The 24,557-nt window shown below is 39.7% G+C and overlaps 1 protein-coding gene across 2 annotated transcripts in view; it reads left to right on the top strand.

Annotated features, from left to right (window-relative positions):
* The window catches only part of LOC126412121 (alpha-N-acetylgalactosaminidase), a 108,580-nt gene that overhangs the window by 48,635 nt on the left and 35,388 nt on the right, over positions 1-24,557 (top strand). For both annotated transcript variants that reach the window (XM_050081560.1, XM_050081559.1), the window contains exon 4: positions 14,324-14,498. In XM_050081560.1, the coding sequence (XP_049937517.1) occupies positions 14,324-14,498 (175 nt within the window). The remainder of the gene's footprint in view (positions 1-14,323; positions 14,499-24,557) is intronic.

Raw genomic sequence — 24,557 nt, 5'->3', positions numbered from 1 at the left:
ATGCTAAGCATTGATCGTGTGCATTGACTCCGCCCATTCCTTTGTTGTAATTGCTGATGCAGTTAGGTTTCAGCTTAGTCTTCCCATTTATTTGCTGGTCTTCATAGTGAGGTCGATCGTGAAGGTGCACCAGTTTTTTGTCAATCCACTTCACAGCAAGAACTTTATTCACAGTTGCAAAAGTCAGTTTGCCTTTTTTCAGCACTGAGTTCTTGAACTGTGGTGGCATTTTCTTCCTGTTTGATCTTATAGTTCCAACTATGTAGGTCTTCCTCTCCAATAGCTGTAGAAACAAGCTGGGAGAACTATACCAATTATCCATATATATATATATATATATATATATATATATATATATAGGAAATATATATCTAAAAACAAAGATGATGTGACTTACCAAATGAAAGTGCTGGCAGGTCGACAGACACACAAACATACACACAAAATTCAAGCTTTCGCAACAAACTGTTGCCTCATCAGGAAAGAGGGAAGGAGAGGGAAAGACGAAAGGATGTGGGTTTTAAGGGAGAGGCTAAGGAGTCATTCCAATCCCGGGAGCGGAAAGACTTACCTTAGGGGGAAAAAAGGACGGGTATACACTCGCGCGCACACATACACACACACACACACACACACACACACACACACACACACACACACATACATATACAGACACAAACAGACATATTTAACTATGTCTGCTTGTGTCTGTATATGTGTGGATGGATATGTGTGTGTGTGTGCGAGTGTATACCCGTCCTTTTTTCCCCCTAAGGTAAGTCTTTCCACTCCCGGGATTGGAATGACTCCTTACCCTCTCCCTTAAAACCCACATCCTTTCGTCTTTCCCTCTCCTTCCCTCTTTCCTGATGAGGCAACAGTTTGTTGCGAAAGCTTGAATTTTGTGTGTATGTTTGTGTTTGTTTGTGTGTCTGTCGACCTGCCAGCACTTTCATTTGGTAAGTCACATCATCTTTGGTTTTTTATATATATATATATATATATATATATATATATATATATATATATATATATATATATAAATTTATTTTTTTTTTCCTTCTTCCAGTAAAGTCTCACACAAATCCAGAACAACTTTCTCGCTCAAGACCTGTATAAATTTTAAGTATTAGTATCCATTGTCAGATGAGCAGATTTTATATATTTCCAAACCAGATATTCCCCTCTTTGAAGGGTTGTGGTGTACATATGCCAATCTACCACAGAACATCATCAAACTCTCATAGATATTTTAAAAAAAAGAGTTTGGGCAGAGATGTCAGTCGTTCCGCCTCGACTGACATCTCTGCCCAAACTCTTTGCCTTTACAAATGTCTGCTTGTGTCTGTGTATGTGCGGATGGATATGTGTGTGTGTGTGCGAGTGTGTACCTGTCCTTTTTCCCCCTAAGGTAAGTCTTTCCACTCCCGGGATTGGAATGACTCCTTACCCTCTCCCTTAAAACCCACATCCTTTCGTCTTTCCCTCTCCTTCCCTCTTTCCTGATGAGGCAACAGTTTGTTGCGAAAGCTTGAATTTTGTGTGTTTGTTTGTGTGTCTTTCGACCTGCCAGCACTTTCGTTTGGTAAGTCACATCGTCTTTGTTTTTTTATATAAAATCATTTTATTTAGAAAATTTCAAATTTTATAATGAGATCAAAATCCAAAAATGTGGAAAAAAAAAATTCCGTTCTAACTTCCTTTAACGCCATACACTACACAGCTAACTGATCCGTCGCCGGTACATTACACAATGCGGCTTACATGGCACATATGCCAAACAATGGATGATTGTACTACGTACGTCACGTGACCATAATACGTGGTAGGTTGCACAATGTAAACATGGCATGTGCCTGTGCATTGTTTGCAAGAAAATCACGTTACGGTCCAGTTGTATTGCATATCCGTTCACGTTGTGCACATAAATTTTGCAGATTTAAAGTTCCTTTCAGTACCCATACCTCCCTAACGAAGCGTTTGCAGACCCATGTTCATATAACATTTTTTGTTCAGAATTACTTATACCATCACTGTTTAAAATATTGACCTTTCCTCACCAGACACGCTGTATAGGTAGCAAACAACACAATGTTGAAAGCCCCAAAAGCTAGTTGAAAAGAGTTCATCAGCCACCTAGAAAGTAACAAGCAGATCACATTGCGGCTCCCTTTGAAAAGTGATGGAAGCTATATGACTTGATGTGAAACTAAATATGAACAGTTTCAATCTATTTCTGAACTCCAACCACAGTGGGGACCTCATAAGTTGCCATATTTTTTCAGTACAAATTGGTATTTGTATTTTTTTTTTCCTTTCATCTTTAATCAAACAATGGAAAATCCAGGATGGAATGTAACAGTATTATGAAAAGGATAGTTGCTAGTCACCATATAGCGGAAATGCTGGGTCACAGATAGGCACAACAAAAAGGCTATCACAAAATAAGCTTTTGGCCAACAAGGCCTTTGTCAAAAATACACACACACACACACACACACACACACACACACACACACAAGTGTGTGTGTTGCCTATTTTTGACAAAGGCCTTGTTGACCAGAAGCTTATTTTGTGACAGACTTATTTGCCTTTAATATTTTTATGATTTAACTTTTTAATTCTTCCAATTGAATTGGAAGGGAAGCAGTGGTTGGGAAGGGAGTGAGACAGTGTTGTAGCCTCTCCCTGATATTATTCAATCTGTATATTGAACAAGCAGTAAAGGAAACAAAAGAAATATTTGGAGTACGTATTAAAATCCATGGAGAAGAAATAAAAACTTTGAGGTTCGCTGATGACGTTGTAATTCTGTCAGAGACAGCAAAGGACTTGGAAGAGCAGTTGAATGGAATAGACAGTGTCTTCAACGGAGGATATAAGATGAACATCAACAAAGGCAAAACAAGGATAATGGAATGTAGTCGAATTAAGTCGGGGTGATGCTGAGGGAATTAGATTAGGAAATGAGACACTTAAAGTAGTAAAGGAGTTTTGCTATTTGGGGAGCAAAATAACTGATGATGGTCGAAGTAGAGAGGATGTAAAATGTAGACTGGCAATGGCAAGGAAAGTGTTTCTGAAGAAGAGAAATTTGTTAACATCGAGTATAGATTTAAGTGTCAGGAAGTCGTTTCTGAAAGTATTTGTATGGAGTGTAGCCATGTATGGAAGTAAAACATGGACGACAAATAGTTTGGACAAGAAGAGAATAGAAGTTTTCGAAATTTGGTGCTACAGAAGAATGCTGAAGATTAGATGGGTAGATCACATAACTAATGAGGAGGTATTGAATAGGATTGGGGAGAAGAGGAGTTTGTGGCACAACTTGACAAGAAGAAGGGATCAGTTGGTAGAACATGTTCTGAGGCATCATGGGGTCACCAATTTAGTATTGGAGGGCAGCATGGAGGGTAAAAATCGTAGAGGGAGACCAAGAGATGAATACACTAAGCAGATTCAGAAGGATGTAGATTGCAGTAGGTACTGGGAAATGAAGTAGCTTGCACAGGATAGAGTAGCATGGAGAGCTGCATCAAACCAGCCTCAGGACTGAAGACCACAACAACAACAACAACAACAACAACAACAATTTCATTGGTTACTTCTCTTGAAGTAGAGAACAGTTAAATATGTATTCATAAAATAGTTGTTTACTAATATACTTAAAAGTAGAATAAGAATACTGTAGCCCACTGGAGGTAGAATAGTACTGTGTGTATTGAGATTAGGTTGAGGTTAGGAAATCGATGGTTGACTACCATAGAGACATTGGTTAGCCGATGCCTGTCTGATGCCGAGAGACTGTTATTAAAACAGAATTGCAATATTAAACATTTGATGTCCACAAAATGCAGCAGTTCCTGTGTAGACATTCAGGCAGACAGCAGTAGTGGGAGCATAGACCGTAAGTGCCTTCCGGTATGTGCTGACAATGGTGCAGCCCATAGCCACAGCGGCAGAGTTGGTGGCATCAGCAACAATGTTGTCATAAGACCATTGCTCCTACAGTGCTCACCTCATTCAGGGTGTCACAACAGCTTCCATGTTTGCTGCTGCACCATCAGTGGTTCTTTCTCATTGGAATTTCACCTGGTTATGGACCCATTCTGCTCTGCTCACCTATGGTGTTGCGAGGGGAGGTCTTTGAAATGTTTCTAGGTTCATCAAGTGTACTGTTCTGCTGTGCAACAATATCTAAGCCTTAGGTAATTATTTTTTGTAGTATATTGTCAAACAACAGTTGTTTTGTCCCCTAGGCCTGTATTGTTTCTCTTTCCAAGAAAGCATTGTGAGTTATTTTAATAGAACAAAATGGTAATAGTGGTAGTAAAAAACTACCGAAGTATACAGAAAGAAAATTCACATGAAAAATAAATAAATAAAATTTCAAGACAAAAATATTGGTCAGTAATTGCTTTCAGTAAGTTAAATTTCAGTACTGCTCATAGACACACAAATGTACAGACATCAGAAGACTGAGTGGCCTGCCCTTCCTTTGTAACCATCTACGCCTTATCCCTCTCTCCTCTGTGAGGAATAGCTGTTAGTGCCTTGAGCAAGAATAGTGTTTGTACATTTATATGTGTGTATTGGCAGTATTGAAATATTGCTTCCATTACTGGTCAGCAGCTCTGTCTCATAATTTTGCAAGATATACAATAAGTCTTTTCTGAGTAATAGCATTGTAGAATAGATTGCAGTAAATATGATGAGGTTTCAGCCTTAGTCTGTAAAATTAGGTCACAACCTAGGCAGAAAATCAGGAGCGTCTTTTTTAAAATTGTGCACCTAGTTAGTGATTTGTCTTGATAGAATTCTGATAGCATTTCTCTATATGGAGATGTATTTTAATAGAGACAAAACGAATCATTGGCCACTTCCAGCTGCAGTACAGGTATCTGATCTTGGACTTGTTGTCAACATTGTCATTGTCTTCAGTCCTAAGGCAGATGTGATGCTGCTCTCCTATTTATTGAAAGGTAAATGAGAAGGCCAACAGGTGATTTTTTTTAATGGAAGTGTTACTCAGTTAGTCTCGAGAATGTATGTGTTGTTCACAACATTGGACTACACATACAACATATACACTTTGAGCTCACCTGAGAGAACTATAAAATTACAAGTAGGCAGAATGGCTGGCAAGCTGGCAAGTTCTTACCATCAGGGAGAGAAATTCTATGTACTGCTGATGGCACACCTAAAAGTAGAAAAAATTATCCCAGCTGTAGGAACTGTTAGTTTCTTCATCAGGGAGGAAGAGATAAAGGATGGGAAAGGTTAGGAAGAAGAACAGGTGACTCAGGCAAGATGAGAGGGACCCTTGTAACGAGGATGAAGGACAACAAAAGTCTTATAAACACATTTGCAGTAACCACTTTTGACATCTTGGTATCTTTTCTCCTTCCCCTTTCGTGTCATTAAATCCTGGCATAGAAATCTGAGAGTCACAAGTGGTGGTGTTTTCATAATGTTATTTGTATTACCTACTGATCATTTTCGTTTTACTCTCTCTCTCTCTCTCTCTCTCTCTCTCTCTCTCTCTCTCTCTCTCTCTCTCTCTCTCTCTATGACACACACACACACACACACACACACACTTTTCAGGTAATGCTTTGCTTGTTTTCTCTTCTTACTTTGAAATGAGTGAAGAGACTAATTGTGGTCCACTATGAGGTTCAAGTACTACTGTCACAACACCAAAAGGGATTGGCAGTACCTGTGGCAATCTCACTTATGCTCACACAGAAACACATGAGACGGGAGTAGGCTGCCAGCCCTGCAAAAGGGAGGTGTGGTTTATTCCCCATGTTCCTCTCCTCAGCCCGCAGACATTTCTCATCTGTTTGTGCTCACAGCCAACTGCCACATTGTAGAGTCAACAGTATAATTGTTTTTTGTTTCTATTACATACTAGCTGTGTATTTATTCCAGTTCTGTTAGTCCATTTCCTCCTTCCTCCTTTTTCTGTCCATCTCCTTCATCCCCACTCTCTGCCCATTTCCTCCCGCCCTTCTCTCTGTTCGTCTGCTACTCCACCCCCTCTCTGTCGCACTTAGGCTTAAATTTTGTAAACGTGTTTGTTTCTTGTTTCACGGTAATTTAACTAGTTTCTCGGTAACAAATAAGTAAACTACCGTAAATAGCGTATAACTTCATTGTTTTAATACAGATTTCAGAAAAACAGCGTAACTTTATATCAGAAACTTGCCTATATACATTTGTTTATAGGCCTAATTCTCGTAACATTTTTGGAGAATCTAAGTTAAAGTATCTCGTTTAATTGTCCTTTTTTTCATTCCATCGAGTGAAATATATAATAAATAGCGTATACCTTCGTTGTTTTAATACAGATCTCAGAAAAACAGCGGAATTTTAAATCAGAAACTTGCTTATATACATTTGTGAATAGGCTTAATTCTTGTAACGTCTTTTTTGATTTTCGGTAATTTAATTGATTTATTCTAGCTAAAGTATTATTTTTGCCATGAGTGAGAAGTGCCTGACTTGCCGTAGAATTGTTAGTTCCGGGGTTTGGTGTGATGGATGCAGTAGTTTTTTTCACTGGGGGGACTGCAGTGGCGTGGGTGTTGGGAAAGTGGATCAGGCTCATCAGTGGTTATGCAGGATTTGCAGCAGAGATAGGAAGATAGTGGAACAGGAGGGGAAAATTGCTGCACTTCAGGCTGAGCTAGATCAGGCTAGGGAAGATCTCGACAGGTTAAGGAGGGAGAAGGACAAAGAGAGGTGGGAAGTGGCAACAGGTAGCAGAAGGAACAGGCCTAGAACTAAGTCTGACAGTTTTGTGGTGAATGTCAAAAATAAGTTTGACCTGTTGCTTCAGTTAGAAACTGATGAGCCTCAAGCAGAGGTAGGTGTAGACAGGACACAACAAACTTTCAATAGGAAATTGAAAAAGAATGTAGGAAAGTCATCGAAAAGGAAGAAAGTTTTGTTGTTAGGCAGTTCTCATGCCAGAGGTGTAGGCCAACTTCTGCAGGAGGAATTAGGACCAGAATACCAGGTCACAAATTTTTTCAAACCAAGTGCTAGTCTGGATCAGGTGACAGAGGATTTAGGTTCACTCTGTAAAGGATTTACCAGGGAAGACACCGTGGTTATTGTGGGAGGGCCAGGGAACAGCATCGACAGAGATCCTGGGTACAGTATAGAGTGTGACCTGGTAAAGATTGCGTCAGCATCGAGACACACCAATGTTGAATTTGTATCTGTCCTGAGACGCCATGACCGGCCTCATTTGAACTCTTCTGTTGGGAGAGTTAATTTGGAGTTGGAACAGCTGCTTGGATCGGGTGCGGGGGCTCATATTGGTGTGGTTCCTGTTGATTATCTCAGTAGGTGGGACTATACCAGGCACGGCCTACATCTCAACAGGAAAGGGAAGGGGAAACTGGCTGGGGTAATAGCAGGAAATTTAAGGGGGGGGGAGGCACTGCCATGAATGGTAAAATACCAGTGGTTACAGGTGTTGGAGCAGCACCTTTTTTAGGATAGGTAAGACAGAAAGATGTCAAGTTCTACGAGAGGTCAGGATTGAAACAAATCTTCAGTTTAGGAAAGAAATTAAACAGCACAATTCTAGCGCATTGGATAACCAATCACAGCTATCAATTATAAATTTTCACCAATCACCAGAAATTTTATCTCCACCAAGTTGTATCTCAGTCCTAGGTAATTCCATTGATGAATTAAAGTCACCCAACCCAGTTGACATAATCTCCCTCTCTGAACACCATGTGACCACTGGTATAGGAACTAGGCCTAAGCACGATGAGAAACTCAGACAGGAGAGTACTGCAAATGTTAGAATAAGGAAAGGTTCTCATAAAAGTATAATTAAAAATAATGTAAGTATATTTCATCAAAATATTGGGAGTTTAAAGAATAAAGTAGATGAGCTTCTGGTTTGTTTAGAAGATTTAGAAGCTGAGAATGAAATAGATATACTATGCCTGTCTGAGCATCACATTGTTACTGATATGGATAAGGTAAATGTAAGTGGTTATAAGCTCTCTGCACATGTAATGAGAGAAAATATGGAGAAAGGAGGAGTTGCCATATATGTCAAAAGTTATCATTGTGCAAAAAGTATACAAACAAAAAAGTTTTGTGTAGAGAAACATATAGAAGCATGTGCCTGTGAGCTTAAATTAACTAAAGGCACATTTATAATTGTAACTGTATATAGGTCCCCATCAGGAAATTTTCATCTATTTCTGAAAAATTTGGACTCCTTGTTGTGCTATCTGTCAGACAGGGGGAAGCAAATTATTATTTGTGGGGACTTCAATGTAGATTCTCTGAAAGAGGGTAATAGGAAAAATGACCTTGAAGTATTACTTGGTTCTTTCAATTTGACACCTGTTATTGATTTTCCTACTCGGGTGGTAAAGGATAGCAGCTCACTGATAGATAACTTCTTTATAGACCAAGATAAGTTTAACCAGATAAATGCTCAGCCTGTTGAGAATGGTCTTTCTGATCATGGTGCACAGCTAGTTACAATATATGACATAGCTCCATTCAGCAATACTAAACAGTCCTCCAAAGTAGTACGTTCAGTCAATGATTTAACAATTGCAAATTTCAGGGAAAGCCTACAGCAGTTAGACTGGGATGAGGTGTACCGTGAACCTGATGCCAATTTAAAATATAATTTATTTCATGACATTTTTGTAAATGCATTTGAAAACTGCTTCCCCAAGAAAATAGTTAAATATACTCGTAAGAAACCTTGTAACAAACCATGGCTTACTAAGGGTATAAAAATATCTTGTAACCGGAAAAGGGAAATGTATCTGACAGCAAGAAAGAGTAGTGACCCAGAAAAATTATAAAAACTACTGTGTTATAGTAAGAAAAGTTTTTAAAAAATCCAGGAGTATGTGTATCATGTCTGAAATCAGCAACTCTGATAATAAAATTAAAACAATTTGGAATATTATTAAAAGAGAAACAGGTCAACCAAGAGCAGAGGAAGACAGTATTACCATCAAATTGAATGAAAACTTTATGAACAAAAAGTCAGAAGTTGAAAATATTTTTAATAATCATTTTCTAAATGTTGTGGATATAGTAGGATCCAGGTGTTCATTAGAAGATGCTAGGCTGTTAATGGAAGAGGCCATACCTATGCAATTTGATACAATTGAAATCTCACCCACTTCTCCCTCTGAAATTAGGAAAATAATAAACTTGCTTAAAAGCAAAAACTCACATGGAATTGATGGCATTTCCAGCAAAATACTAAAAGCTTGTTCTCAACAGATAAGTAAGATTCTCAGCCACCTGTGTAATAGCTCTCTGGAACAGGGCATTTTCCCTGATAGACTGAAATATGCTATTGTTATACCTTTGCATAAAAAGGGGGATAGATCTGATGTCAACAATTACCGTCCAATCTCCCTTCTAACAGCTTTATCCAAAATTTTTGAGAAAGTAATGTATTCAAGAGTAGCTTCACATATCTGTAAAAATGAAATACTAACAAAATGTCAGTTTGGTTTCCAGAAAGGTTTTTCAACAGAAAATGCCATATATGCTTTCACCAGTCAAATTTTGAATGATCTGAACAACCGAACACCTCCCATTGGGATTTTTTGTGATCTCTCAAAGGCTTTTGATTGTGTAAATCATGAAATTCTGCTAGACAAGCTCAAGTATTGTGGCATGAGTGGGACAGTGCACAAATGGTTTAATTCGTACCTAACTGGAAGAGTGCAGAAAGTTGAAATAAGTAGTTCTCGTAACATGCAAAGATCAGTACATTCCTCAAACTGGGGAACTATCAAGAATGGGGTTCCACAAGGGTCAGTCTTGGGTCCTTTGTTGTTCTTATTATATATTAATGACTTGCCATTCTATATTCATAAAGAGGCAAAGTTAGTTCTCTTTGCTGATGATACAAGTATAGTAATCACACCTGAGAAACAAGAATTAACTGATGAAATTGTCAATACTGTCTTTCATAAAATTACTAAGTGGTTCCTTGTAAACGGACTCTCACTAAATTTTGATAAGACACAGTACATACAGTTCCGTACAGTGAATGGTATGACGCCATTAATAAATATAGACCTTAATCAGAAGCATATAGCTAAGGTAGAATATTCCAAATTTTTAGGTATGTCCATTGATGAGAGATTAAATTGGAAGAAACACATTGATGATCTGCTGAAACGTTTGAGTTCAGCTACTTATGCAATAAGGGTCATTGCAAATTTTGGTGATAAACATCTTAGTAAATTAGCTTACTACGCATATTTTCACTCATTGCTTTCATATGGCATCATATTTTGGGGTAATTCATCACTGAGGAATAAAGTATTTATTGCACAGAAGCGTGTAATCAGAATAATAGCTGGAGTCCACCCAAGATCATCCTGCAGACATTTATTTAAGGATCTAGGGATATTCACAGTAGCTTCTCAGTATATATACTCTCTTATGAAATTTGTTATTAACAACCAAACCCAATTCAAAAGTAATAGCAGTGTGCATAACTACAATACTAGGAGAAAGGACGATCTTCACTATTCAAGATTAAATCTAACTTTGGCACAGAAAGGGGTGAATTATACTGGCACTAAAGTCTTTGGTCACTTACCAAATAGTATCAAAAGTCTGACAGATAACCAACAAGTATTTAAGAAGAAATTAAAAGAGTTTCTGAATGACAACTCCTTCTACTCCATAGAGGAATTTTTAGATATAAATTAAGAAAAAAAATATTAAAAAAATAAAAAAAATAAAAAAATAAAAATAAAAAAACACAAAAAAAGTAGTTATATTAACTTAAGTATGTTGTTAAATTAACCTAATTATGTCATGTATTGGAAAATTCGACTCGTTCCACATCATTACGAAATATCGTATTCATGATCCATGGAACTAGTATTAATCTAATCTAATCTGTCCATCTGTTCCTACCTACCCCCTCTGTCCATCTGCTCCTCTCTCCCCTATCACTGAGCATCTGTTCTTGTCTTCTATGTCCATCTCCCACTCCCCTTCTCTCCATCCATCTCCTACTCCCCCCTATGTCCATCAATCTCCCACTCCCCTCTCACTCCATCCATCTTCTCCTCATTCATTTCTTTGTCCTTCTCCTCCTCTTCAACCTCACTCTGTCCATCTCCTCCTCCTCATTTCTCTGACCACTCCTCCTCCCCAATATTTGTGTCCATATCACCCTTTTGCATCTCTGTCTGTCCATTTCTTCCTCCTCCTTTCTCTCCCCATGTTATCACCCCCACCTAACAGGAGACTGCAGATTCTTACCCCCACAATCTTCCTTTCCAAGTAGTAAGTAATATGTGTATAAACTTACTTGAAATTGCTCCAGGATCTGAGAAGGAGCTTTTTACCCACAGTTTTGGCCTCATATCAACGTCACATATATTTCACACATATTTGTATACATATTTCAGCTATGTCCCTAGCAAATTTCACCCTTCAGTTTCATTTTCTCACAGCTCAGTGTTCATGATGACATACCTCTTGAACTGTGCATCATACAATATTGTTATTTTGCAGGGACATTCAGCAGCATAAATAGATACTGTGTGTTATTCTGTTGCTAGTAGAGTTAGTAATTGAGAAGTGACCAGTTGAAACATTTGGCAGTTTTACTGTATGAGCAGCAAAAATGTAGCACGTATTAAACTTTTTTCCTTTCATCATTTTGTGAGGTGTGTGAGCAATAAAAAGTCTCATTAAGACTTGAAATTATGATTCAAGTTTGTTGCAAGTCAGTAGGTCCTGTCATTCACAAATACTGGATGAATATAGTCTGGCTATTTGCACATTATGAGCTAAGCTTCATTTTCACCCCTATTCCCAACCCTCTGAGAGGTAGGTGGCTCTTACCCCACAGTGGTTCCTTTCAGACAGTAAGTGATATGTATACTAAGTTTGGTTGAGATTGATCCAGTGATTTAGCAGGAGTGTGTGGAACATAAATACATCTGAGGGGCAGTCAAATGAAAACAGAGCTACTTCCACTGTGGGATCATGGAATGTTTCCATTCACAAGTAATCAATACACATGTTAAGACATTTATCCCATTGGAAGACAATACTGTCAATTCCTGTTCCATAGAACACAAGTTAGCTGCTGATGGCTCCATAACCTCACTCACTTTCACTTCCTTGTCCAACTGAAACCGATGTCCATGTGTTTCTTTCTTCAGGTGGCCAAAGAGGTGACAATCACACAGTGAAAGGTCCGGGCCATACAGAGAATGTTGCAGTGTCTCCCAACCAAATTGCTGAAGTGTAGCCTTCATCCGATTGGCAGTTTGGGAGGGTGTATTGTCGTGCAAGAGGATGATTCTGTCAGACAGCATCCCTACAGCCAGAGAGGACAGATGACAAAGCCAACAGTGGAAACATCCCACATCCTCCTCGTGAAAGAAATCCAAAGCTGTTCACATAAGTTCTGGTAAAGTCATGATGACCTACTCCTTCAATTTTAGGGTCCCTCCAATTGTGAGTTCCTCAAGTGTGAAACCACAATCAGTGTGCAATGCTATGAAGACACTTTGCAAAGTCAGAAAGAAAAAGCCCAGAAATACGGGTGGACAGAATTATCCTGTTGCACAATAAGGCCTGCCCCACACTGCCAGTTGGATGAAGCTACGCTTCAGCAATTTGGTTGGGAAACACTGCGACATCCTCTGTATACCCTGGATGTTTCACAGTGTGAATTCACATGTTTGTCGAGCTGAAGGAAGACAGGTGTGGATGTCAGTTTCAGTCAGACCAGCAAGTGCAGGAGTGGGTGCAGTTGTGGAGCCTTCAGCATCTGTCCATGTTCTACGAAACAAGAATTGATTTTCTCTTCTTCCAGTGGGTTAAATGTCTTAAAGCATGTGGTGGCTACTTTTGAATGGAACTATTCCATGGCACCATTGTGGAGGGTTTGATTTTCATTTTACTGCCCCTTACACATACATACATACAAGGCTAGTTTGGAGAGCCTGGTAAAACAGCAAGAAAAAATCTGTGTTTCATAATCAACTCACCCTATCTTTGGACGTAGTTTTCATTGTGGGATATATATTTGATCCAGCTATCCTCCAGCTTTTTCATACCACCGGAAAGGTATTTTCTGTCAAACTGTCAGTTCCTCATTTGATGAAAATTTCTTTGCAGCAAGCCAGAGTTTCAAGTTAGGAACAAGAAAGAAGTCACTTTGGGCGAAGTCTGGTGTATAGGCTAGATGAGGAATCAATTCGAAGCTCAGTTCATGCACTTTTTCCATTTTCATCAGTGGTGTGTGGGATGGTGCTTTAGCCTGGCGAAAGAGCACATTTTTGCATAGCAGCCTTGGTATATTTTCAGCAAGTTTGAAATGATACAATAATGGATCATAATGGGATCCAGTTATGGTTCTGCTTCTTACAGGTAATCTATGAGGATTATTCATCTGGATGCCCAAAAAACAGTGACCATAACCTTGCCAGGAGACAAAATGGTCTTTGCCTTCTTCTGTGCACTTTCAGCAACCTTTTGTCAGTTGTCTTGACTGCTGTTTTGACTCTGATGCATAAAGATGGATCCAGGCTTCATCAACAGTCACAAATCAGTGCAAGAAGTCATGGGCATTGCAATTAAAAATCACCAGACATTGTGTTGAAATGTTTTTTCGGATGCGCTTTTGGTCAGCTGAGCAATTGCGTTACCCACCTCGCACACAGATACTTTGTAGCTAGTTCTCATGCAGGATATTATGCACTTGCTCAGTTTAGATGCCTACAGTCTCAGCAACCTCATGAACATTTATTTGGCACTCTTGCATTACCATATCATAGATTTTTGTCAATGGTTTCCTTTGTGGTGTCCTCAACTGGACGGCCTGAGCGTACTTCATTGTTGGTGCTTGTCCAACGATGTTTAAACTCATTAATCCAAAAGCAAATGTTCTTCAGTGATGGTGCAGAGTTCACATGAACTTCATCCAGTTCTGTTTTGATTTGCACAGCAGTCCAGCCCTTCAAATGAAAATGTTTAATAACAGCACAAAACTTGTTTTTTCTCCATTTTCAATCGCAGTTGACACAATGACCAGTTCAGGTGGTTGTCGACATTGAACCATACACTGTGCATCATCGCAATTCCTTGAAATAATCAAGCTTACCAACCATGAAGACGCAACAAAAATGCTGTATTCTTTCATGGAAATTTACTGTACTTATTAAATCAAGCTCGTATATCTACTTTTGTAGCATGGATTCCAATCTATCATCACTGTGGTTTATGTATGATTTGTATTTATACTGAAATGCTCTTTTTGTTGCAGATACATTCAAAAGGCCTCAAATTCGGCATCTATGAGGACTATGGAAATTATACTTGTGCAGGCTATCCTGGAATTTTGGGTTACTTGGAAACTGATGCACAAACATTTGCTGACTGGAATGTTGATTATGTCAAACTTGATGGTTGTTACTCTCATCCCAGGGAGATGGACAGAGGTATGCTTCATTGATTTTTACAGCTGAAGTTATTGCACTACTTCTGACATGGTTCTTTAATCCTTTGGCTATAGTGACTGGTTGTAGTGCTATGCCCTTGACTGCCACAGAAGTGACACATGACACATGGTGTGCTGCAAGTGCAGTCAACTGCTGTTGATATTTTGAGATTCATACTTCGTTATTACTTAATTGTGCCAGACTTCTGCAACATTTTAATTGCAGCATTATTGACAGACTCGTGCCACACTTGACACATGGTTTTTCAACTTACAGTATGTTACTTCACCATCACTTTGCTGTCAGCACTATTGGTGGACTCACACCATACTGAATACTTTGCTATAAACCCAACAGATCTGAAATCCACAACAAATAGCATCTCAAATAGCCAAGAGATGGTGTCTCGAGTAAAGCTCTGTTGTTAAGAATGAAGTTAAACTCTCTTTACTTCTTTGTGTCCTAAAATGTAACAGAATGAACAAATCAGTAGTAAATAATCTACTTTATGTTATGTTTTATGAAAATATATATCATAGTTGTAAATGTGTTTGTTTATCTCTTTGATTAAAACACATCACACATGAACAGAAGTAGCGTAAAGAAATGCTACAAACTCTCCCAGTGCCTGCCCAAATTTTGTAATAAAAAGGTGTCATGGGAAATGCCAAACATATCCAAAATAATCTCCGCCTGGGGGCTTCAAAAGCAGTGTGATGTTGCAGCACCCAAGACACATCTACCACATTTTGCGCACCAGAGTTGAAAGGTTAATATTGACATAAACTGTGATGATAAAGTTATCATGTTGCTATCATTTACTGGGAAATTTGTGCAATTCTTATTATTACTTTTGAGCTTAAAAATGAGTAGTTAATTAAGAGTCTAACGTAAATTTATTAATACACCAATATGTTTTGCCCAGAAAGACTTTAAAACTGTTTCACTGTCCTCAAAAGTGTGTTGAGGAATGAGTCTGTAAATGAATCTAAATGTGCTTTATTAAAGAAAAAACAAAGTAAATCTGGTAGTTGGCTGCATTACTAACAAATAAAATTATGTATATCAAACAATGGAAAATCCAGGATGTAATGTAACAATATTATGAGAAGGAAAGTTTCTACTCACCATATGGTGGAGATGCTGAGTCGCAGATAGGCACAACAAAAAGACTTTCACAGTTAAAGCTTTCGGCCAGTGGGCTTTGTCAACAATGCACATACGCACACGCACACGCAAATGCAACTTGCACACACATCTGCAGTCTCAGCATCTGAAAGCACACAGTGAGTAGCAGCACCATTGCATGATGGGAGTGGCGACATGTTGGGGGTAATGAGGAGGCTGGGGTGGGGAGGGGAGGGATAGTATGGCGGGGGTGGTGGAGAGTGAAGTGCTGCAGGTTAGACGGAGGGGAGCAGGGGGGGAGGAGTAGTGGAAAAGGAGAGAAATTAAAAAGACTGGGTGTGGTAGTGAAATGACAGCTGTGTAGTGGTGGAATGGAAACAGGCAAGGGGTTGAATGGATGAGTCACTGTCCTCACCCATCCGACCTCTTCCCTGTGCCCATTCCACCACTACACAGCCATCATTCCACCACCACACCCAGTCTTTTATTTCTCTCCTTTTCAGCCACTCCCCTCCTCCCCACGTCTCCCCTGCCCTCAGTCTAACCTGTAACACTTTACTGTCCGCCACCCCCACCATACTGTCCCTCCCCCTCCCCGCCATGGCCTCCTCCTTACCCCCACCTAGTCGCCACTTGCATCATGCACTGGTGCAACTGCTCACAATGTGCTTTCAGTTGCCTGAGACTGCAGTGTAGTGCGCGTGCACGCCTCTATTGTTGACAAAGACCAATGGCCGAAACCTTTAATTGTGAAAGTTATAGATAGTGTCAAAAGCTCAGTTTTTTATAGAGAACTTACCCGACTAGCACACGGAGAATGTTCACTATTACACTTCCTATGATACAACATACTCTTTATTACCCAGGAAATATGCACTGTAATTACTTGATAGTTCGCAATTCCAGACCATGCTCAGTTGTTGTAAATTGGAGAAAGCACCAAGAGAACAATCCAGATGGTTCAAGTTCAGACAAGTCCTTAAGTAATTTGTAGAACAGCTGTCCAAAACATAATCCAGTTGAAATGAAGTGAACAGCCGTGTCGTGAAAGTATGGTGTAAACAAGGTAAAGTCTTTAGCAAAAGAGGAGTCAAGGTGTCTTGCAGTGGTTAGGTACCTGGGTTTTACCTCTGTCTCGATGTCAGCAGCTAGGTTCATTTGACGACACGCTGGTACCTCTTATTGGAGTGATTGATAGTGAATGTTGCTGGGTATTAATCTCACTGTCAGATGGCAGACGTAGCATCCCTCCCTTCATTACTTGGTGCATAGGGCTGAAAGTGTTCCTTTTGGTGCCATGATGATTGTACTGTTATAGGGGAGATGTGGGCGGGCAATGCAGCTAAATCTTTTCTGTCCATTTCGATGAGTGGTGGCGCTGTGTCCTCTGCTGCAGTGGGGACTGAGAGCTGAGACTGGCATTAGCTGCAGCTGATGTTTGTGTCTCCAGGTCCTTGCTGGAAGTCAGTTTTGGGGGTGGAAAGCATTTGCTTGTTTACAGCACTGCACACAGTACGTATGCAGGCACTGAGTGAGTGTATGTTTAGCAAATCAATCTGGGCATGCTGAATACCACTTTCTGCTGTTGTTATATCAATATTTGGCACTAGAGGAACTATTTGAAGATTGTGAGTCAAATACATGCCGCGGCTGATTTGTTGTTTGGGCTTTGTCCGTAAATGTACGTCAGGGTTCAAATCTGGAGTTGGATGACACAAAGGATTTTGATGAGTTCCAATCACTTTACTGTGATGTGAATGGGAATGATGATTTATGGAATTTACATTACTTTCATCAATATTTTGCTGTTCTGCAGTCAATATTTAAAATGATTTTACAAAAGATGCTCTGCTTTTCTGAAAATAGTGCTGTGCTGCATTTGATATTTCAAAAGTTTTTGCTATTGTTAATATTCTTCAAGAGTAGCTGTTGTTAATAGCAGTGCCTGTGCACTGTTCTTTTTCACCGTATATGTAATTATTGCATCACATGCTAAAAGTTCAGTATCTGGTTATTTACAGTTTTGATTTCTATACAAAAATTTAAACTTGTGGGTCAGCCCGTTGAGATCAGCTGTCTGTGCTACATACAATGTGACTTCTTGCGATAATGGAAAAATGTAACCCTACCTGCTGCAACCTTTGTATGCTGCTTATAATAGGGACCATGGATTTCACACAAATCTAAAAACTCAAGTTTATCAAGAGAACACAATATTTGTATTTTGGGGATTAATAGATCGCAGAATAGCACTCTGTTTAGCAATATCAGCTATGCTACTCACCTGGAAGCAGAGTGCGGGTGTCGGTAGTACAAGTCTCAGTCTTCTTCTTCTTCTTGAAATATTGTGTGTGGTGGTGGTGGTGATGGTTGCTGTTCTGGCCTGAAGTGCTGCTGTTGTTCCATTTGAAGTTGCAGCCAGTGCTGCCACAGTTTCATGAATTCTGGACCCATGATCAAAGAACTTAGTCTGTTGTGGTTACACAAACACTAAGTTTGACTCTTCATTGCCAATATTAGACCTGTTGTTGTGCAACACACTTGTCATTACCCACAGAATATGAACACACAATAATAAGTTGATAGTTGACAATTCCAGCTCTCACTAGGTTGTCGTAAGTTGCAACACATCGAGATAATAACCTGGATAGTCCGGGTTCAAGCAAACTGTCAAAAACAGCAGTCCAAAGCATACTCCAGCTGAAATCCAGTAAACAGGACTAATCATAAAAGAAATTTTCTAAGCGAGATAGAGACTTTAGCACAGCATGATTGAAATTGCTTGACAGCAGCCTGTTAGGTGGGCTTCATCTCCTGCTTGACATTCGCAGCCAGGACGATGTGGTGGCCCGCTGGAACCTCTTACCTGCCATCAGAGGTGTTGGTAGTGGACGTAATCGGGCCTTGTTGTCAGATGACAGAGATATGGCTTTTAACACAACAAATACACTGTGAAAGACTTTGTGATTAATAAAGTAAACCCAGAATCGTTACGCACATGCTTATCTTCTTTTGTTTCGCCTGTGTGATAATGCAAAATCCTGAGTGTAATATAAACAGTGGAATGTGTCAAGATTACCACTCACTGTATTGAAGAAGAAGATAGGCTTATCATTGAAATAGCAAAAAAACACAAAGTTGAACATTCTTCAGACCACAGAGGTAAAGTCAGCATGCAAGAGCTGCAGAATGAGCTACTGACATGCATAGTCAAGGGGACAAAGTTCCATCAATAATGGTAGCAATGCTGGTCCCTATGCCAGTGTTGACAGTACATATGTTTCTGACTTTGATGAGGAGGAGACTTTGGTAGCCTTATATGCATTGGTTTTTGCTGTTTTGCCATACCACTAACATTTTACAATTCTAGTAATCAGTCAGCATTGCTTTTGTCTTTCAGCTGTTAAATATGGTGCTTTGCAGATTATGACCACTTGTTGCTTGGCATTTGACAGCTTGTATGGTTTCCTACACTCATGTTTTCAGAAACAAACAAATATAGTGGCTGCTATACTAAGATTTATTTATCATCAGCAAAAGAGGAACAAAACTTTCAAGGCCTGTATTGTATACCTGGAGGATCTTAGGAGTGTGAAAGTTTATGTGCTCACAATCTAAGAATTTGTGCACCATTTGTTTAGTTTGCAATGTCATGCATATAGCATCCGACCAAGATGATGCAGATAGTGATCTGAGCAACATGCAGCTCCAAGCAAAGTTTAATTAAGGAACCCAGTCTTCTGGGTTGGGTGGTTTTGGGGAGGAGACCAGGCAGTGAGGTCATAGGTCTCACGGATTAGAGAAGGATGGGGAAGGAAGTCGACAGTGCCCTTTCAAAGGAACCATCCCGGCATTTGCCTGGAGCGATTTAAGGAAATCACGGAAAACCTAAATCAGGATGGCCGGATGTGGGATTGAAGTGTTGTCCTCCCGAATGTGAGTCCAGTGTGCTAACCACTGCGCCACCTCACTCAGTCCAGCCTTCTGAAATTTCATCTACAGAAAGAGCATTTAGTGTTGACTTGTGTGTAGAAAAAATGCATCCTAGACAATGGTGTTCTTGTAGCTCAACTGATAGCAGGACAGGATCCTCTTCACTAAGTTCAGTAGCACCATTACATAAAGGTGCATCTAACTTGATTCAAGTTTTCCTCCTCAATTGTGACTAAAACAGAAGTTATTTACTCTTCATTGAATGCAGCATCAAAAAGCTGCACCTTTGCAATGTTGTAGGCAATAAAAATTCAAGCAATATTTGTAGTTAGGAAATTGACGCAGAAACATTGAAATCATGGACAACATTTTTCCATAGTCACAGCTACTGAAATTGTCCACACCACAGTGTAACATTTTGTGCTTATATCAAGCTTGAGCATGCAGCTTCTGTTTGTGTTTGTAACAACTGGCCAGATGTATCATCTCATTTTGAATGCATAGTGTGTAACATTGGACTAGTGTCAGTAGCCGTTAACAGAACTCCTATCAGATTTGTGATCCCATTGGTCAACAGCAAGGTTGAAATGAAGTTCCAGGTATATGAGAGCCCCTGAAACCATATGTAAAGAAAAGTAGTCACCAATCCATAGAGTGTTCTGACCATTACAGTGCTTTACTAGGCATGGTCTTGGAGGCAATATTCCATTGTCTTTTTCCAACCTTGGATCTGATGTACCCAGCCAGTTGTAGTACAGTCAGTTTAATGTGGATTCTGAACTAAGATGCAACTCGGCTTTTTTTTTTTTTTTTTTTTTTTTTTTTTTTTTTTTTTTTTTTTTTTTTTTTCATCAAGAAACATTGTCAGAGGTGAAAGAAGTAATTAATGACAGAGGCCTTTGGATTTGTTGTCTGGCATTTTATCACTGAACCACACTTAATACAGGCTAATTATGAGAAAACTTTTTTTAATGAAAGTGGTTTATTCTTGGGGGTGGTTAGTGGGTGAAATCTTAATATAATAACAAAGAGCATTATCAGCTATCATGTTTTACAATTAATACTCAATGTTTGATAAATGCTTTTTAGTGGTTTTTAATGATAATGTATTTCACATTATATATCAGTATGTCAAATAAGAGAGAAGCAACCACTCGCATTTAGTGGACCAATGCATGGAACACAGATGCACATAACAAGGATACAACATTCACGCTAGCTTTTGAGCTCTTGTTCTTTTACCAGGAAAAGAGCACACATTAACACACATAAGGCCATGGTAGTGCGCTTTTGGGTGTCTGTGACTGTGTGTATGAATGTGCATACTTTCACTAGAAAAAGAGTAAGAGCTCGAAAGCTAGTGTGACTGCTGTTTCCTGTTGCATGTCTCTGTGTGCCACACATCACTTCACTATAAGAGTGTGATTGCTTGTCCTTTATTTTACATATTGCTTCATCAGGAATATCCATTATTGTGATATAATTTTTCATTTAATAAGAAGATGAAGTTGAAATTTCAGTGGCAGTGATCATACTGTCTAGTAAACATAGTAACTACTACGACACTGTCTCTGGACATTAATTTGGCTGTAGCAGAGCAGTTTGCCAAAGCCTAATCCAAAAATGGAGAATGTTTTAAGTATCTCTGTGGGAAGTTTTGTTACCTGTCAGAAATTGAAAGAAGCTGTGTTTGTTGGATCCAACATTTGAAACATTACTTTTGGTTAAATCTTGGGTAGAAAGGAACAGAAAATTAGTGTGAGTGAGAGGGAGGCTTGGGTATCATTTTAGGAAGCTGTTAATTAAGTTATTAGATCCACAGGAAAAGTCCTAGGAGTTACGCTTTTTGTTGAACTACGAGATTCACTCTTTGAACAGTCACAGGTGTTGTCCAGATAAACAAGGAAGATTTTTTTTTTTGAAAGATTTCTTCAAGCCTTCAGCTGCCATTGTCTTCATTTCCTTTACAATTTACCATTTTGACCTTAGGTCATTTTCAAGTATTTTATGGATGATTTTTTAGTAGCAGATTTATGTTATATACGTCATTGCTCCTATGACATCATGTTGTGCTCACAAAATAATTCGAGGTGTTCACGCTATTTTAGGAGTATGTTACTTTCATGCATTGGGGAGAGTGTTCCATCAAGACATTAAAGTCATGAAAAGATGGTATCAAGGCTGTGGAATATCAGTATGGTCAGAGAATTCTGTTGATCACTTCATCAGAAATGAAATTATCATGTGGCATTGATGCAGGGAGGCCCCATCTGGGGAAGTTCAGTCGCTGGGTTGCAAGTCTCATTTCAGGTGTTGCCACATTGGGCGACTTGCACATCAGTGATGAGGAGAAAATCTCCAACATGGGAATCAAACCTGGGTCCACTGTATGGTAGGCAAACATGTTACCACTCAGCTAAGCAGGCAGATACTTCATCAGAGATAAAGCTATATTAGAAGCTTTAAGGAGAAGAAAGAAAGAAAGAAAGAAGCTAGGAGCACACAATTCTAATTGCCGTTACATATGTCTGCTTGTGTCTGTATATGTGCGGATGGATATGTGTGTGTGTGTGTGTGTGTGTGTGTGTGTGTGTGTGTGTGTGTGAGAGACCGTGCGCGCGCGAGTGTATACCAGTCCCATTTTCCCCCTAAGGTAAGTCTTTCCACTCCCGGGATTTGGAATGACTCCTTACCCTGTCCCTTAAAACCCACGTCTTTTCGTCTTTCCTTCTCCTTCCCTCTTTCCTGATGAAGCAACCGTGGGTTGCGAAAACTTGAATTTTGTGTGTGTGTTTGTGTTTGTTATTGTCTCTATCAACATACCAGGGCTTTTGTTTGGTAAGTTACATCATCTTTGTTTTTAGACATATAATGTAATAAAGAGAAATTTTATTTGTACTTCAATAAAACAATTCTCTATAGGAAAAAAAAATAATACTACTTTTCATTCCATTTACAAGTGTTCTACAAATTTTATTGTGTATTACCAAGCCCAAATTCTGACAAAATTGTATGTAATAGAAAAAAAACTGTCTCATATCTGTATACATGAGACAGCATGTGCTACCATTATATTCCAAAATGCCATACGTAAAAATGGAATTCTTCTGGGGCTTATACCTCAGATCCTATTGGTAATAGAAAAGTGGGGTCAAGTGTTTTGGATAGCCCTTGGGCTATGGACCATAACATACCCAACACAAGTATCGTCTTAGTTTCCCTACCCTACAGTACCGGGTCAGTGTATGAATATTACACACTTCCTCTGCTCAGGCAAATGGAGCAGATCACTTTATTCTTCCAGAACGAGATTTTCACTCTGCAGCGGAGTGTGCGCTGATATGAAACTTCCTGGCAGATTAAAACTGTGTGCCCGACCGAGACTCGAACTCGGGACCTTTGCCTTTCACGGGCAAGTTCTCTACCATCTGAGCTACCGAAGCACGACTCACGCAGGAGAGCTTCTGTAAAGTTTGGAAGGTAGGAGACAAGATACTGGCAGAAGTAAAGCTGTGAGGACCGGGCGTGAGTCGTGCTTCGGTAGCTCAGATGGTACAGCACTTGCCCACGAAAGGCAAAGGTCCCGAGTTCAAGTCTCGGTCGGGCACACAGTTTTAATCTGCCTGGAAGTTTCACTTTATTCTTTTTGCATTTGATGTGGTCCTCGGTGGACTTGAGGGACTTATGGAGACACCATTAGTTCATGGCAGCTTCCTTAGATAACACCCAAAAAGGAGTTTTTTTGTACTGTTTTTGTTTTTTAGTGCCAAAGCTGAGCGTTAGATTCCAAGAAGGATATGCACAGCAAATGGCTGAGATTTTTGCATTATAGTCGTAAGATCCCGAACTCAAACAACCATGATTTTTTTAAATATAATTTCTGTATCTGTTTCCAAGGTACAGAGGTACAAAGTTACCCTACTTGTACACTTAAAATACACACACAAAATCCAGTGTGAGACAAAAATGTAGTTTACAAAATGACATAGCATTGAGAAATATGCTGCACTGTATCTCTGTTATCATAAGTGCTCTGGAAACCCCTTGCTGTAGTACTGAAGCACGTGCAAAATTTTTGTGAATGTAAAATCCGGTATGAAGTGTAAAATTAGTTTTGCATTATTTCAGTTGTTTCATGTAGGTAAATTATCAAAATTTTACATACCTATAATTTCCCCCCTTCCCCCTTCCCCCCGCCCTCCACCCCCCCCCCCCCCCCCCCCCATGTTAGGGAAGTGCCCTGCTACTGCAGGGAAAAAAGAGTACCTGCGGAAAAATCCTCCTATTGGAAGGCAAAAAGGCAAATATGTCCTTAAAAAGACTGACTGAATGTGGGGTACCAGCTGCCTCATTCTATCTCCCTCAGCACCATAATTTTGGCATGGTCAGAGAGAAGGAGACAGTGGCAGTGGGGAAGAGATGGAAAAGTAATAAATGCTGGAAGATAAAATACAGTGGTTTTGGTTTAGGAAGAGCAAAGGGAAAAATGACAGTGTGACAGGGAGAGAGGGGCACACTGGATATGGAGCATAATTGACAGTGAGAGAACATTGCTAGGAAGTGAGTGAAGAAGACATTGTTAGTGGGAAAAGAATAAAGAGAAAGTGGAAAGGAGTGAGAACCAATGATAATGAGAGACAAATATATGACAGTGAAAAAAAAAGGAAGAGAGAGATTGTGACAGCGAGGAAAGATAGCAGCAGTGGGATGAAATGAATGAGATGGTAGCAGTAAGAGAGTGCAAGAGGGAGACCATGAAAGTGAGAGGAGATAGTATGAGTAGGACAGAATGAAGGAGACCCCCCAGGGGGTCCACAACTCTTTTGTGGACACGTGCGTAGCGAGCACGGGACCCCGAGCTAATGTGGCCCTCCTTCCTTTCCGGGCTGCATACCTTCCCTTCCCTTTCCGCATCCCTCCCCGTCCCCCATCTTCGCCCCCCCCCCCCCCCCCTCACCTCTGGCTCTTTCCTTCCCTTTCTCCCCCTCTGGGAGTATG

The sequence above is a fragment of the Schistocerca serialis genome, chromosome 7, assembly GCF_023864345.2.
Source record: "Schistocerca serialis cubense isolate TAMUIC-IGC-003099 chromosome 7, iqSchSeri2.2, whole genome shotgun sequence".
NCBI classification, from domain to species: Eukaryota; Metazoa; Arthropoda; class Insecta; order Orthoptera; family Acrididae; genus Schistocerca; species Schistocerca serialis.
This window is presented reverse-complemented; position numbering and strand designations above follow the sequence as displayed.